We start from the raw sequence: 15,456 nt of genomic DNA on the forward strand, positions 1-15,456 counted from the left end.
AACACTTCCTGGATTTCTACATTTAACTGTGCATGTGTGGATGCCAGAAGTTATTGCTGTTGTTGCACTGTGCTGGCAATGGCCACTGACATTTTCAACTGCAAATTCTGGGCCAATTATGTTCCTGTTCACTCAAGCAATTCTCAGTCCATCAAATACATGTATATTAATGTGACAGCTTAATTTAATTACAGCAAAAATCAGACTTATGATATCCGACAGTCAATTTATTCTGCACCTTCTTGACCTTGAAAAATAAAACATTTAATCCAGAACACAATTTTAAGAATAAGTCATTACAAATCCTTCCAGTTCTGATATTAGAGAAATGACACAATTTCCTAATGTTCCAAATAAGCAGCTTATTGTTAAGGCTGTAATATAAATCAATAAAGAATGTAACTGCTTCATGCTTGCATTATGATGACGTGCTTTGATATAACTGTAAGCACCTGCAAATGTAATTGTTCAAAACTAATCTTTAACACACAAATCATTGGACAGATATAATACATGTGACTGTGAACACAAGTCAATATAACATAGTTAGTTATAAACATGAATTCATTGTAAAAGGCATGCACTAAATTGGTGGAGCTTTGGACAGTGAGGGAGGGTGTCAAAGGATACAGCAGGATATAGATCAGTTGGAAATTTAGGTGGTGAAATGGCAGATGAAGTTTAATCTGGATAAGTGTGAGGTGTTGCATTTTGCAAGAGGAAATTATACAGTAAATGGCAGGACCCTAAGGCACTTTGATGTACAGAGGGATCTTATAGCTCCCTAGAAGTGGCAAAACAAGTGGATTGGGTGGTAAAGAAAGCATATGGCATGCTTGCCTTCGTCAGTTGGGGCATTGAGTATGAAAGTTGGGAAGTCTTGTTGCAGCTATATAAAACTTTGATTAGGCCACATTTGGAGTACTGTATGCAATTCTGTTTGCCACATTATAGGAAGGATGTGGAGGCTTTGGAGAGGGTGCAGAAGAGGTTCACCAGGATGTTGTCCAGATTGGAGTGTATTAGCTAAAAGGAGAGGTTGGACAAATTTGGATTGTTTTCTCTGGAGTGTCGGAGGCTGAAGTGCAATCTGATAGTACATAATAGAGTAGGGTTGATAGAGCCTGTTTTCCCAGGGTGGAAATGTAAAATACTAGAGGGCACAGGTTTAAGGTAAGAGAGGGAAAGTTTAAAGGCAATTTCTGACAGGGTAGTAGATACCTGAGATGAGCTGCCAGGGAGGTGGTAGAAGCAGATACAACAGCAATGTTCAAGAGGCTTTTAGACAGACACATAAATAGCAGGAATAGGATACGGACCACAGGCAGGCAGATGGAATTGGCTTAATTTGGCATTATGGTCAGCGCAGAAATTGTGGCCTGAAGTGCCTGTTCCTGTGCTTTTCTGTGTACAATGTTCACTGATGGTTTTCTACTGCAGGATTATGAGGTACATAATTACAACTGGAACACCACAAAATCAAAAAAAAATGCAACACTTTGCACCTTAGAGCTTCTACACCACAGTACATTGCGCCTGTCCTATTCTCTTTCTACATGTACAATGCTGTGAACAGGATAACTAACAGTTCAGATCCAAGTCTCATTCATCTATGCACATATATCAGCCTCAATTTGGCCAAAATGTCTCTACAGCACATAACTATATGCAGAGCAATAAGAATTTTCTGTCCTCCTTTCTCATTTGTTCCTTGTTAGCTTCTACCAAATGAAATAATTCAGTATAATTAGCATAGCAAACAAATCTATTTATTCATTTCCCGATATAGAAACACAATGGAAACTCTCAATTATTTAGCTCTTTAGAACAGTGGTTCCCATCACCAAACACAATGGGAATTTGGGAAATGCATTATAAACATTACATATGGCTCAATTAGTTTATGGATTTCTTTCAGAAATATTATTCATTTAAGATTTGTTCAGAACTCACACGACAACTTGGAAATTATATTACTCTAAGTTGGCATGAAAGGTTACTCAAGAGCAACATGGATTTGAAGAAATGGGCCTAAAAGGAAAATTCAGCAACACCACAGGAGACCATTTCCAGCAATTTGTGAAACATTACCAAAGAAGTTTAATTACTGGAACAAGGACATCTAGCAGAACTAATATAACCTCTTGAACTGTAATTAATATACAGAAATGTTGACAAAGTTGTTGGAATAGGAAAACAAACAAAGCATTGTGTCTGAATCTCAGCAAAGTAGACAAGGAACACTGAACATTTCTCTTGCTAAAATGTCTGTGTTCAAATTCTGCCTGTGGATACACTTCAAATAAGGACCTTGTGAAAAAGCAATAAAATCAGTATAAGCTGTACATAAACCAGGTCTATGAGTAAGACCTGTGCTCTGGATCCCAGGCTCTCACTTTATTTTGAATCTACAAAAACATGTATAGTGGAACTAAACAAACTGAAAAACCAACTGAAAAATGTGACGGTGTACAAATCCCTCTATGACTCCAATGATAACAACTTTAAATTAATTAAAATTTTATCTGCAACCAAATTGGCCTAACAGCAGTCCTTTTAAATGCAAAAAGCACAAAATACCTTGCCTGCGTGGATACCTCTGAAGACCTCTCATCACCCGCCCTCATCTCTAGAGTGTAATATATTATTCCTATCTCATAGAGGAAATTTAGCCTGTGTTGTTTTAGAAGCTTGACTTCAATTCTTACCTTTCTCTTTTACCCTGAATTAACTGCCCTGGGAGTTTCCTCTTTCTATTATATTTGGTTGTTTCTCTCTTTCATTCCAGTTCTTCTGCAAATGTAGTTTTACCACTCTCATTCCTTGCAATTTGTATGCTTATTTTTCCACCTCTGTTGCCATACCTTTAAACGCCACTTTTTCCGCAGGGGATGTACAACTGAACTCTCAACAGCTTTCACTTTTATTGATGTTCATTCTTATGTTCCTTATCTTGGTATCATTGGAGCGGGAATGGAGATCATTTTGCCCCTCAAGCTTGCTCCTCCATTTAATAGGATTATGACTGATTTTAACCCTATTTTCCTGCCTTGACCGTATTTCCCTTGATTCCCCTGGTAGTCCACAGCAGGCATGGTAGTGTAGCGGTTAGCATAATGCTATTACAGCGCCAGTGACCCAGGTTCAATTCCAGCCACTGTCTGTAAGGAGGTTGTACGTTCTGCCGTGTCTGCGTGGGTTTCCTCTGGGTGCTCCGGTTTCCTCCCACATTCCAAAGACGTACAGGTTAGGAAGTTGTGGGCATGCTATGTTGGCGCTGGAAGTGTGGCAACACTTGCAGGCTGCCTCCAGAACACTCCACACAAAAGATGCATTTCACTGTGTTTTGATGTACATTTGACTAATAAAGATATCTTACATCCAAAAATCTATCAATTCCAGTTTCCAATAAAATCAATGAACGAAGCTTCACAGCTGCCCAGGGTAGAGAGCTCCAAAGATTTACCATCCTCCAATTGAAGTAATTCTCACTTCAGTTCTAAATGCCCCACTCCTCATTTTAAGACTAACTCCTGGTTGCAGTCTCCTTAGACCAGAAAGCATTCTCCCGCTTCAGTCCTGTCGAGGCCACTTAGAATTGAGTGCTTCAATGAGGTCATTTCTTATTCTGAACTCTAGAGAATAGAGGGTCATTCTACTTTCACCTCATGTTACAGATCTGCCATCTTAGGAACCAGTCTGGTGAATCTTTACTACACTCTCTTTATAGCAAGCATCTTTTGGTTTCGGCATTGCACACAAAGCGAAATTGCACACAATATTCCAAAAGTGGATTCACTAAGGCCCTATATAATAGTAGCAAGTACCAAAAGGAAAAGTATAGATCAATAAATGCAGGTTATTCTCATGTGATTCCAGAACAGCCTCAAATTTAGAGGGAGGAATGTTTTCATCTCTTTTCTGCTGTACTTCAAAAACATTAAATCTTGCAGGTTTATTATTCTACACTCATCTGCAACTTACAGGTCAATAACAAGAGGTCAATAATTTATTAACTGGATTAGAAAGGAACTGATGGAAAAGAAATCCAAACAGCAGAAGACATCTGAAACTCACAGCCTAAAAGGATGAGGCAGAAATCCTCATCACAAATATATCCTTATCAATAATTGAAGAATCATAACTTACAAGCCCATGGAACAATTGTATATAATGATAGGAATTGGGAGTAACCTGTATATATCTGTTTTTGACAAGCATGGACATAATAGGCTGACTGGCCACCCCCTATGCTGTAAATTCTATGTTTCTGAAACTTACGCGACAACTGAGGGTCTCAGCATCAATGATGCCATTTAATGACAAAAGCAGGTGGTTATGCAGCCTCTTACTGGAGATGGTTGCTGTTTATATTTTGGAAGAGGTAAAAGGAAAGCTGCAGCATTCCTGAGGTTACATTGGAAAGTGTAGTGAGAAGGGAAGTGGTTGATGGAGGATAAGAGTGAGCCAGGGAGCTTCCAGGTGAAGCAACAATTCCCTTGCACTTCTTCCAGTGTAACGTACTGCAGTTGGTACTCACAATGTGGTCTCCTTTACATTGAAGTAATCAAACACAGATGGAGTGGCTGCTTTGTGGAGCATCTGCCTTGACCCAAAGTTTCCTTTTGCCTATCACTTTAATTCTTCATCTCACTCCAACCTTTGTGACTTCTTGCACTGTTATAATGAAACACCACCTCATCTTCTGTCTGGGCTCCTTGCGGCCTTCCAGACTATTAAATTCAACAGCTTCAGGTAACTTGCTCTCTTTGACTGTATCAGAATTGGCCAGTTCTGCTACAGGCGTGACCTGCTGGGCATAGCCTACAGTTCTGCATTACATAGCTCTCGTTCCTTTGTTTTGTACCTTCTCTCTGCCCTCATTAATCCAGTGACCAGCTTAACCCCACAGCAACCTTGGCCTCATCCTCTTTCCCTCTTTACCCAGTTCTGACAAAGGGTCTTTGACATCCAATTTAACTTTGCTTCTCTCTCCACAGATGCTGCTTGGCCTGTTGAGTATTTCCAGCATTTTCTGTTTACTTCTTTGGTCCATGTTTGGACTAAGTCTATAATGAGGTCCAAAGCCAGGTGACTCTGGCAAGATTCAAAGCAGACGTTGGTTATTAGTGATAATGTGTTACTTGATAGCACTGTCAACAATATCTACTATCCCTTTGCTGTTGAGTGACAGTAGACCAATTAGCCAGTTTGGAGTTGTCTTGTTTTTTCACGAGTAGGACATACCTGGGTAATTTTTCACATTGTTGGGGGGTATTCCAGTGTTGTAAATGTACAGGAGCAGTTTGACTAGAGGGACCGCTGGTTCCAGAGCACATGTCTTCAGTACTACTGCTGGGTCATTGCCTGGTCCCATAGTCTTTGCTGCATTTAGTACTCTCAAGCCATTTCTTGATATGTAGAGTGAATCACATTGTATGGTTGTTTAAAATATTTCCCCCTCCAAAAGAAAAATAAGTAAACAATGCTCTTAGTCTCTGAGTGGAATGGGCAGGGCTACAGACCACTGGGAATCTATGGTGTCAATTAGCGCTGTTTTTGAAGGCCAGAGGAAATATTGAACAGGAAAAGAAAAGCAAGATAACATGAAGCAAGAGGTCATTGAATGTCACTTTAGGGTGAGCTTTCAATAAATTTTCAGCTAGATTCCTCAAGTAACAAAGTGGCTGTCAAATGTAACAAAGTAATTACAAGACTGCAGTATTTTTAAGGAAATAAGATTGATATCAAATCGAGAAGAGGGGACATGCATACATTCTGTGGTAGATGCAAATACCATCTCTATGTAATTGAATATTTTTCAGTCATAAGGGTATGAACAATGTTTAATTATTATTCCACTTTGAAATGTTAAGAGCTATCAAAATCTGTATTAGTGAGCTCAACATATTCAAAAGTCACTTAAGCAAGATTTATGAGAAAAATGCCAATCTGTAATCTAGTCATCTATCATACCCCATAGAGTATGGGATTTGTATCTCATTAAAGTAAAAGTGTGCAAGCTCTTAAGTGTCAATTTCTGCTGCTGAATGTCCATCCGTTATGCAAATTTCTTTGTAAACAAGCTGGAATTATTTTCTTTTGATGATAGACAACCATTATATCATTTGTAGGATTAATCATCATACACTGAGGAGGTATTATATCATCTTGTAAATAATTAAAATTTAACTTAAAAGTACATTCTGTGTAACTGTACAACTTTGGTTATTCTTCACCGTTTTTTTTCCTGATACCTTAAGCTCTGGCTCTATGCACAGTTTGGATTAAGTTATCAACCAGATGCCTTAAATGAACTAGTTAAAACCTGAAGACACTTTCTATCATTGTATCACGTAGCAATAGAAACCACTAGAGTCTGGAAAAAGATAATGAAACAGTGATGCACCGTTTTACAAAATTATGATTAGAAATAAACAATAATTTCAGGTGCCATTACTGTAAAATTCATTCTATTATTACAGATTGGCTACTATGGCACAACCATCTACAAAGAAAATTTTGCTTTTCCTTCATCTTTGGCCTGACATGATGGCTGAGTTCCGAGCTTCCCTCTGATCAGAAAAGTACCAGAGAAAAAAAACATTCTGCATCTTTAATCCAATGCTTAGAGTTGCTGTGCAATATCTCCCAGCTTCACCACTGACAGCAGTACAATCTTACTTATGATACAGTATTTATGGCAAAGTCAAGGCCTGTGATACTAAAACTATTGGAAAAGACATCCAAATCAACAAGATTTACAAAGTACTTTAAATCTCCTTTGCAAAATCCAGGATAATGAGCTTAACACATCCAAAAAGTAAAAAAAAACAGAAAAAAATGCACAATCTTAATTATTAATTATATCCTGTTCATTTAGGCAGGAAAACAGCTTGAGCAGCAATTTCATGATGCAACTACTAGTGCAATGCTTTTCACATTTTCGTAGATAAATATACCAATGCAGCACAGAGTGGAGGTTTCCACTCAGTGCGTGGAGGAACCCTGTGTAGGCTGCGGCTTCAAACTGGGCCTGTAAATGTATAAGCAACTATTATTATTCACCCATAATTTGTGCCTTCTCCATCCTGAACGGTGTGGCCTTTAATCCAGGTTAATTGACAGAACAGAAATGCAGGTTAAACCTACAAAATGGTCCAAACCCCTTAAAGCCAAGCACTAACTTTAAAGTTGAATGACAATCATTTTTTTTGACAGCTATATATGGAGGTCTTAATCTCTATAAAATCTCACCATTTTGTGCTCACTAATGTACAGTCGCCAAGCAGGCAACATTACAGTGAATTAGTGCTGCAGCCTCTCCAATGTCTCAACATCCTTCACTTATCCCACTACCGTTATTGATGAATAAGTTTTCGTTCGAAGTTTCGAAACATGGAATCTCAAAAGTGGAAGCAGTCTGCACCCCTCCTGCACCATAAAGCGACAAGGCAACATTAATTTACAGTGCAGTATTTGAAATATTGTGCAGCTCTCTGATACATCTCAAGAACTTCAATATGGTGTCAAAGATCCTGCAAATGTATCTCCACCTAAAAGGACACTCTCATACCTTAACAGTTACCTGGTAATAAGATTTATGGAAGGATTTCCTGACTAACATGGCCCCCACAAAAACAACCACAAAACTACAAATAAAGACCATGAGCACTTTAAGAAAGGAATTCAAACCCAAATTAAGTCAATTAGTGTTCAAGAAGCTTGTGTAAAAAGTGGGGAGTGATGCACAATCACTGAAGTTTTACTTTCAAATAATTATTTTAATTAAAAAAGCACCCAGTCCTGAAGAGTTAATCAAACCAGTAATGGTTTAACTCCTGGCACATGGCAAACAGGCTTAAGGCTGTAGCAAAACAAAACTACTGGAGGAATTCAGCGGGCCAGGCAACATCTGTAGGTTTAAGACAGACAGTCGACGCTTCAGGTCAAGACCCTTCATCAGTTGACTATCCATTTCCCTCCATAGATGCTGCCTGACCCACTGAGTTCCTCTAGAAGTTTGTTATTTTGCTCCAGATTCCAGCATCTCCAGTGTCGTGTCTGGATGTTTAAGGCTGTTCCAATTTCTAAAGTTTAAGGAAAGAACGTATAAAGAAAATTTGGAAAAAAAAAATTCTGAAAAACCCAACCAAAAAAATTTTTAGCATGTTTTTTTCTACCCAGCTGGATAACTACATTGATAAAGCACCAACTCATCTGCCAGTTTGATGCACATAAAGAATAAACTGAATGAAAACAAGATATATTAATGTTTGCAAACCTTGCCACAACAACTGGAGCTGGAAGTGAAGATCTTTTTTGAGATTGCATTTAACATTACAGCATATAGCCTGCCATACAAGAAGCTTACATAGCAGGCTATATGCTACAATGTTAAATGCAACCGGGCAGGATATAAGATGGGCAGAAACAAAGGCTTCAAGAAACACCTGAAATAAAAAGCATCTGACCGTGTAATATTTCACCACATGGTTCGTTGACAAGCCTTGGCAGGTTAACGCACTCCAAAAATCTCAATGCCACTCATGTGACAGTTGATAAAATAGTAAATTATATAAAAAGTAGATCAACTACAAATGGCTTTTTGCTGTAATTTGTGAAGCTGAAAGTAACTGAATTACTGTCTACTGAGGTTAAGTGACTTTCGTGGAGCAAACTGCTGATCCATTTTGCTGAATTCTGAGAAAATGACAGTTTTTACCAATACATAACATTGCATTGCCATGTTATGTATTGGATCAACTAACAGAGGAGTTTCTAATTAAAATCATTTATTTGGCAAACAATTTTAATCGCTTCAATGGCAATAGATCAACTGCTACAAGGAGCCAACACTAACATCCCATGGTGCAAGGTGGTAATTAATGCTTTTACTTGGAAACTTGAGTCCTGAGTCACTAACCCTGGCCAAGGAGACCTCAGATTTCTTTGCTATCAAAACAGTACAAGAGCAAGCCACTAAGGTCTTTTCTCAGAGCTCATTAGCCTCATGAAAACACTTCACAGGCCCAAAACAAGATATCCAGAATCAATACTTACCCCCAGAAATACATGGGTAATAGACCTCTGCCTTCCAAAAAATAAAAATTGTTGAAAACCTGAGCTTCCAGCCCACCAAAATTCACTGTAAGCAGTACGTTTAGGAACATGAATGCCCAAAACTTGCTAGCTTATTAAAGAATAATTCAGTGCTCCTAAACTAACTTCGCACGCAATCACCAGAAACATTCTTCTCTTTCCAACCATTTTTATCAGAAACTGCATGCAGTGCTCTTGTGACAATCAAAACAAAACCTCACAACAAACTGGAAATGCACAATGTTTTCACACTTGCTATTACCAATACATGGCCAAATGTCCTAACACTTGTAAAGGGCTTACAAGCCCAGGGGTGTCAATAAGATGGTATATTTTACATGGGACTGAAATGATAACTTTGATACATATAGATCTGAAATATGTATCAATGCTTATGAACCTATTAATAATTATGACATGTTACTTGGGGGAGCGGTGAAGCAAATATTTAAGAAATAAAAAGGGCTTTCATTCAAAAGGGTTGGGAAGCACTGTGTTAAAAAAAGTGCCCGTAATTTTCAATGGCATGCGTAATGAGGAAAACACACTCACAAATCCCTCAGATTTTCCACTGTCACTTTAATATAAGGATTATATAATGTACAGTAAAAAGAGCATGTACAATATAAGCTCCAATTATATGGATATCAGTAACACTGCATCAAAGGTAAAAACATAATACTTGTTTCTACTTTTATCTACATTCACAGAATGTGAACAACATATATTGGTGCAATATCTTCCTCATGTGCTGGCAATCCAAAAAGTGCATCAACAACCCAATCCATCACTGATACCTCAGAAAAAGGTGGTACTATCTTGTCTGAGGAAACAGCAGCAGAGGTACAGAGGGGCTGGATACCATTACCATCAACATCCAAGAAGCATAACGCAGCCAGGAAGACGTCATCTCAATTGCAGGATCCTCCAAAGGCCACTTCACAAAAAGATGACGTCATCCCTCACTACACCTGGAAAACATGAACGGACACATCAGGCATATGGGTCAGGAGCCATCCTCTCAACCCTCCACAGACCTTTATCCAACATCTAACCCATGCTGCACCTGCACTGGAAGCATATGATGAGGCTGTATCGTGTAAGCTTATACTCTGGATGCTGCTTGACTTGACCTACTCTGAATGTTGCTGGCATGGATACCTTAAGGTGTTACACTGTACTGCCATCTCTTTAGTTCAAACAAAATATGCACAACATGCACTATGTGTGGGGACAAGGGCCTGATCTATTCAAAATGTAGGGCAGCTGGGTGTAATGTCCCGAATGCATGAAGCCACATATGCCATGTTTCTTTGCTGACCTGTGCAGTGATATCCAATCTCTTGTGACACTCCTGAGAGCCACACACAAAACAGGGAGGGCCCCAGAGTTTACCTACACAGTGTGTGCTAGCCAATTGCAAATTTATGGTAATGCCTCCATAATCAGGGAGGTGAGCTGTCATGTCAGGTACTTTGACCTAATTAATGTCCATTTACTTCTACTGGAAATTGGGTATTAATTAAGGACAACTTTGGGACTTGCCTGTAGGATAGATGATATAACAAAAATTGGGAATTAGTTAATTGCCTTCTGCCAGCTTGAGCACATGTACACTTCTAGCAAATAATAATAATTGGCTATTTTATCATTGAATATACATAATAATTGCTCCTCTACATTCAAGGCCCTGGAGTTCCTCCTTCCTCCATGTATCCCAGCCAATCTTAACATCTTCCCCCCACCTCTAACACACCAGGATTGCAAGCACATAACACATCTCACATATCCTGGAACCCCCATCTATACATGTGTGACAGCCTTTGTTCTGTTGCTAACACTCTAGTCTCAAGTCAACTGTTGTGGGTTCAAGTATTACAACAGATACATAGGCACAATCTAGCACTGCACCATAGCCCAACACAGTGGCAGCTGCACTGAGGCACCAACTTTAAAATCAGCTATCAAAAGAGGCCTTATCTGATATGTCAAATAGATATTAAAAATTCAACAGTACTATCTCATGACAAAATGTACTCATGACTACACAAATTCTAGAATTCTATTATAAAGATCGTAATCTTCCTGGTTTGTAGGCCAACACTGTCCCTCAATCAACATTAGTGGAACAAATTACCTTCACCATTTATCTCACTGCTGTGTTTTCCTTCTCTGCCGTGCTTGGGATTAGAACGTTATGAAAGAGACTCTACAGGTGCAAATTTTGTATTCACAATGGCAGAGGTATTATTGGAAAACACAACCATTTGTTCATTTCAGCATTATAGATCCTATAGTATGACTCAAGAAATAACAGAGTGCACCTGTTACTAAGCCAACATCCAACTTCAAACACTACAAAAGCACAAATTAAGGAGCTAGTCTTAAGGATGTGCACAAATTGGCTGTATTTTTCTATGTTACACGATTACCTCTACAATCCATTTACCTTCAAACAAAGTACTTTGTGACAATCTGAAGATGTAACTAGGCAGGTTATATTTTTATATATATAATTATTTACTTGAATTCTACTTTAACCCGGCAGGGACGAAGGAAATAAAAATGTTCAAAAACTTAACTCTGGTCTGTCTAGCTGATCCTATGGAAAAATGCAGAGAAGGAAAAATAATTCCTGCAAAAATTTAATTTCAAAATTTGCATCGTACAATATGGATTTAGAGATGAAAGCTCACATATGTAACAAAAGCTTTCAAATTTGAGAGCTAGCTTGTTTACAGAACAACAGTTCTTTGAAATATATACTCTCCATTTTATGCAAGAAGAAATTTTATTTTATGGTGATGAAAAAGCGGCAATGCAGTCAACTTCACTTACTTGATTCCTTCCCACAAAATTCAGACAAGCAAGGTTGCAGCAAGCTGAAACAAGTAGTGGGGTCGAGTTTAAGAGCCACAAAGTAATGATGCAGCTCTACAAAACTCTGGTTAGACCACACTTAGAGTACTGTGTCCAATTCTGGTCGCCTCATTATAGGAAGGATGTGGAGGCATTGGAAAGGGTGCAGAGGAGATTTACCAGGATGCTGCCTGGATTAGAGAGTATGGATTATGAGGAGAGACTAAAGGAGCTAGAGCTTTACTCATTGGAGAGAAGTAGGATGAGAGGAGACATGATAGAGGTATACAAAATATTAAGAGGAATAGATAGAGTAGACAGCCAGCACCTCTTTCCCAGGGCACCTATGCTCAATACAAGAGGGCATGGCTTTAAAGTAATGGGTGGGAAGTTCAAAGGAGATGTCAGAGGGAGGTTTTTCACCCAGAGAGTGGTTGGTGCATGGAATGCGCTGCCTGGGGTGGTGGTGGAGGCCGATACGCTGGTCAAGTTCAAGACATTGTTAGATAAGCATATGAGGAATTTAAAATAGAGGGATGTGTGGGAGGAAGGGGTTAGATAGTCTTAGGTGTGGTTTGAAGGTCGGCACAACATGGTAGGCCGAAGGGCCTGTATTGTGCTGTATTGTTCTATGGTTCTAAAACCAGATCTGAACAGGTATATTTGCTGACTGAGAAAACAGAAGTTGCTTTAGGACTCAAACAAAAAGAACTCCATACTCTACACAAATTTAAACTTGTTACATTTCAATTTATATTATAAGCCATTGGAGTCAGGCTCCACTAATCATGCAGAAACCTTGTGTCTTTTTCTACCTCCCCTCCCCCCCCACCACAACCACAGACAATGGATTCCTTATTGGCATAATTCTAAGGACCCAATACTAGTTTCATACAATTAAAATACTGCATAATAGGCCTGATGAATTTAATAGAGGCTTAAGTCTACACACTGAATAGACACAAGTCGTCCTACTACTAAATCTGAAAATATCAAAAGCTTTATACATGAATATGGTGAGCATCCTCTATACAAAGCTATGTTTATTGTTTTTATTTGATTGTGTTGCTGACTTGGCAGGTACTTACTATCTACCCAAAATGACCCCTTAAACAGAGCTGTGTGCCAGACCATTTCAAAGGACACTTAAAAGTCAAGTATGTTGGTGAGAGTGGAGTCACACATAACTAGGGTGGTAGACTTCCTTTCAGGGAAGGATAGCAGTAAACCAGAAGGCTTCTTACTAAAATTTGGTGGTTTCATCATCACCATTATAAATATCAGCTTTTTTTTAAAAAATTCCAGATAAACTTAAAATTTCTCATTTGCCTTGGGTGCATTCAAACTCACTACCAGATCAAAAGACCACGCCTCTTGATATAGCACCATGCTACCTTAACCTGTACTTCTCTGATATTACGGATATAATACACAAAAAAAGTTCTTCTTGTGATAAAACTACATCAATATTGAAAAGAATCTTTGACTACATTAAAAACATGCTATTGCAGATCGGTATCTCATGACTCTAAGTGTCCTGAGATCAAGGGTCCAAAGAAAACCCAAGAATCCACAAATGTGGCAACAAGCATCAACACTACTGGAACATTTCTCCTGTTAATAATCATCAATCCAAAGATAAAGAATGCTAACTGTCACAGCGGAGTATTAGTGGATTGACTAGAAATGATATTTGCTTCAAATGAGGTCATCAGGGTCACTGCAACAGAATCTAATCATATTTCAGCAACTCTACCAAAGATTTTAAAATCTGTTTAGCCCAATCACTTCTTCGGGGCACTCATTAACTCACTTATTTTTAAACAAAGTACCTTACTAAAGCTTAGAAAAATGCCATTCAGTCAAAGAACATTTTAAAACCAAGAAACAAAATGAAGAGTGTTCTCTTCATGCCATGGTTATGGTCTGAAGTATCTTCTGGCACACAGGACTGAAGGCTTACCAAACAATGCAGGCTAAAGATGATGACAAGCCCAACTCCTCCCCCACCCCTAAACCCTGCCAATAGATCCAAGCTGATTACTATTTAACTGCACCTCAACGACCACAAAATATTCTTCTGGTAATCTCAATGTCATCAACAATTAGAAACAACCTTTAAAATGGTAATGAATAGCACCGAGATGGAGAATTAAAGCAGCTGGAATCAGGAAGCCCAGGGTCATCTCTGCAGATTAAACAGGTCACGCAAAGCAGGTCACGCAATCTGCATCTGCTTTTCCCAATTCAGAGGAGACCCTATTTTGAGCACCAAAAGCAATGCACTAGATTGGAAGAAGCACAAATGGGTCAATACTTCAGCTCTAAGTATTGTTTGGTCCCTGGATGTTGAGAAGGGAAGAGGTAAAATTGTAAGCGGTGTGTCTCAAGCAGCTGCATGCAAAAGTGCTGTGAGAAAGGGAATGGGTGGTGGAGACTGAAGGGTAGACTAGAGAGTTGAAGGGAACGGGTCCTTCAGAATTCAGTTTATTTCTCTTTCCACAGATGCTCCCTGATCCACTGGGTACTTCAGAATTAGATAATTCTTGCCAAAATTCTAGGCTACATTAATGAATGTGGATCTGATGGGCCAGTAATTGTTGCAATAGGGCACCTTGGAGCAAATGACAGAGAACTCTTCCACTCGCCATTCAAATTATCTTATTTAAAGACTTACCTTACTTATTGCAATGGAATCTTTTCCCACACTGAGCTTGTTTTTTTCTGTTTTTTGATTGCTTTCAGTTTCTTTTGTGGTGCTTGATAGCTGCTTTGTAAATGCATTCACAGGATAGGAATGAGATGGGCAATCAGCTTTATTACTTATTTCTGGTTACAACGTGGATATGGACCCTCTTCCTGAATTGTTGCATTGTTGATCTCTTGGAGTTAATTAGGAAATTTCAGGTATCTGATTCTGCCAGGGACACCAGAGACTGCAGGTGCTGGAGTCTGGAGCAATAAACACTGCTGGAGGAACTCAGCGGATCAAGCAGCGTTTATGGAGACAAAGGGATAATCGATGTTTCAGGTTGAGACAAACATCGACTATCTCTTTGCCTCCACAGATGCTGCCTGACCTGCTGAGTTTCACCAGCAGTGTGTTTTTTGCATCTGTTTCTGCCATATGTTAGTGCCCATGCTGCCTGACAAGATATTGAAGCTCCCACCATTTTCCTGCCATTTCCTCCAAAGGTGTACAAGAGTTCAAAGTACCGTTGCTACAAACTGGCTGAACTTGTAAAGAATAAAGAAGCTCCTATTTCTTTAAATATGCCCTCAAATCAATAGGTGGTTTTTACATATATATGTATGCTTTGCTAAGGATAACTCACAAAGTGGCTTAGAAAGAGACAGCAAATATGTCCTACCTTGAAGGTTCTTTAATAGCGTGGGGCTAAAGCTAGGGAACAACCAAGTGATATGGTATGGTAAGCTGACTATATTACACTGATCTGGAGGTCATCAATAGGGATACACGTGGCAAGAGCCAAA

At 39.0% G+C, this 15,456-nt stretch overlaps 1 protein-coding gene across 3 annotated transcripts in view; it reads right to left on the bottom strand.

Moving 5' to 3' along the window:
* Positions 1–15,456, bottom strand: part of slc36a4 (solute carrier family 36 member 4) — a 269,341-nt gene that overhangs the window by 178,441 nt on the left and 75,444 nt on the right. The window contains exon 10 of one of the 3 annotated variants that reach the window (XM_052026140.1): positions 9,664–10,073. The exons of the other annotated variants lie outside the window; for them this stretch is intronic. Coding sequence (XP_051882100.1) covers positions 10,058–10,073 — 16 coding nt within the window. The 3' untranslated portion in view covers positions 9,664–10,057. Of the gene's footprint in view, positions 1–9,663; positions 10,074–15,456 lie in introns of those variants that run through there. 3 annotated transcript variants of the gene reach the window in all.

Source organism: Pristis pectinata, chromosome 11 (assembly GCF_009764475.1).
Source record: "Pristis pectinata isolate sPriPec2 chromosome 11, sPriPec2.1.pri, whole genome shotgun sequence".
NCBI classification, from domain to species: domain Eukaryota; kingdom Metazoa; phylum Chordata; class Chondrichthyes; order Rhinopristiformes; family Pristidae; genus Pristis; species Pristis pectinata.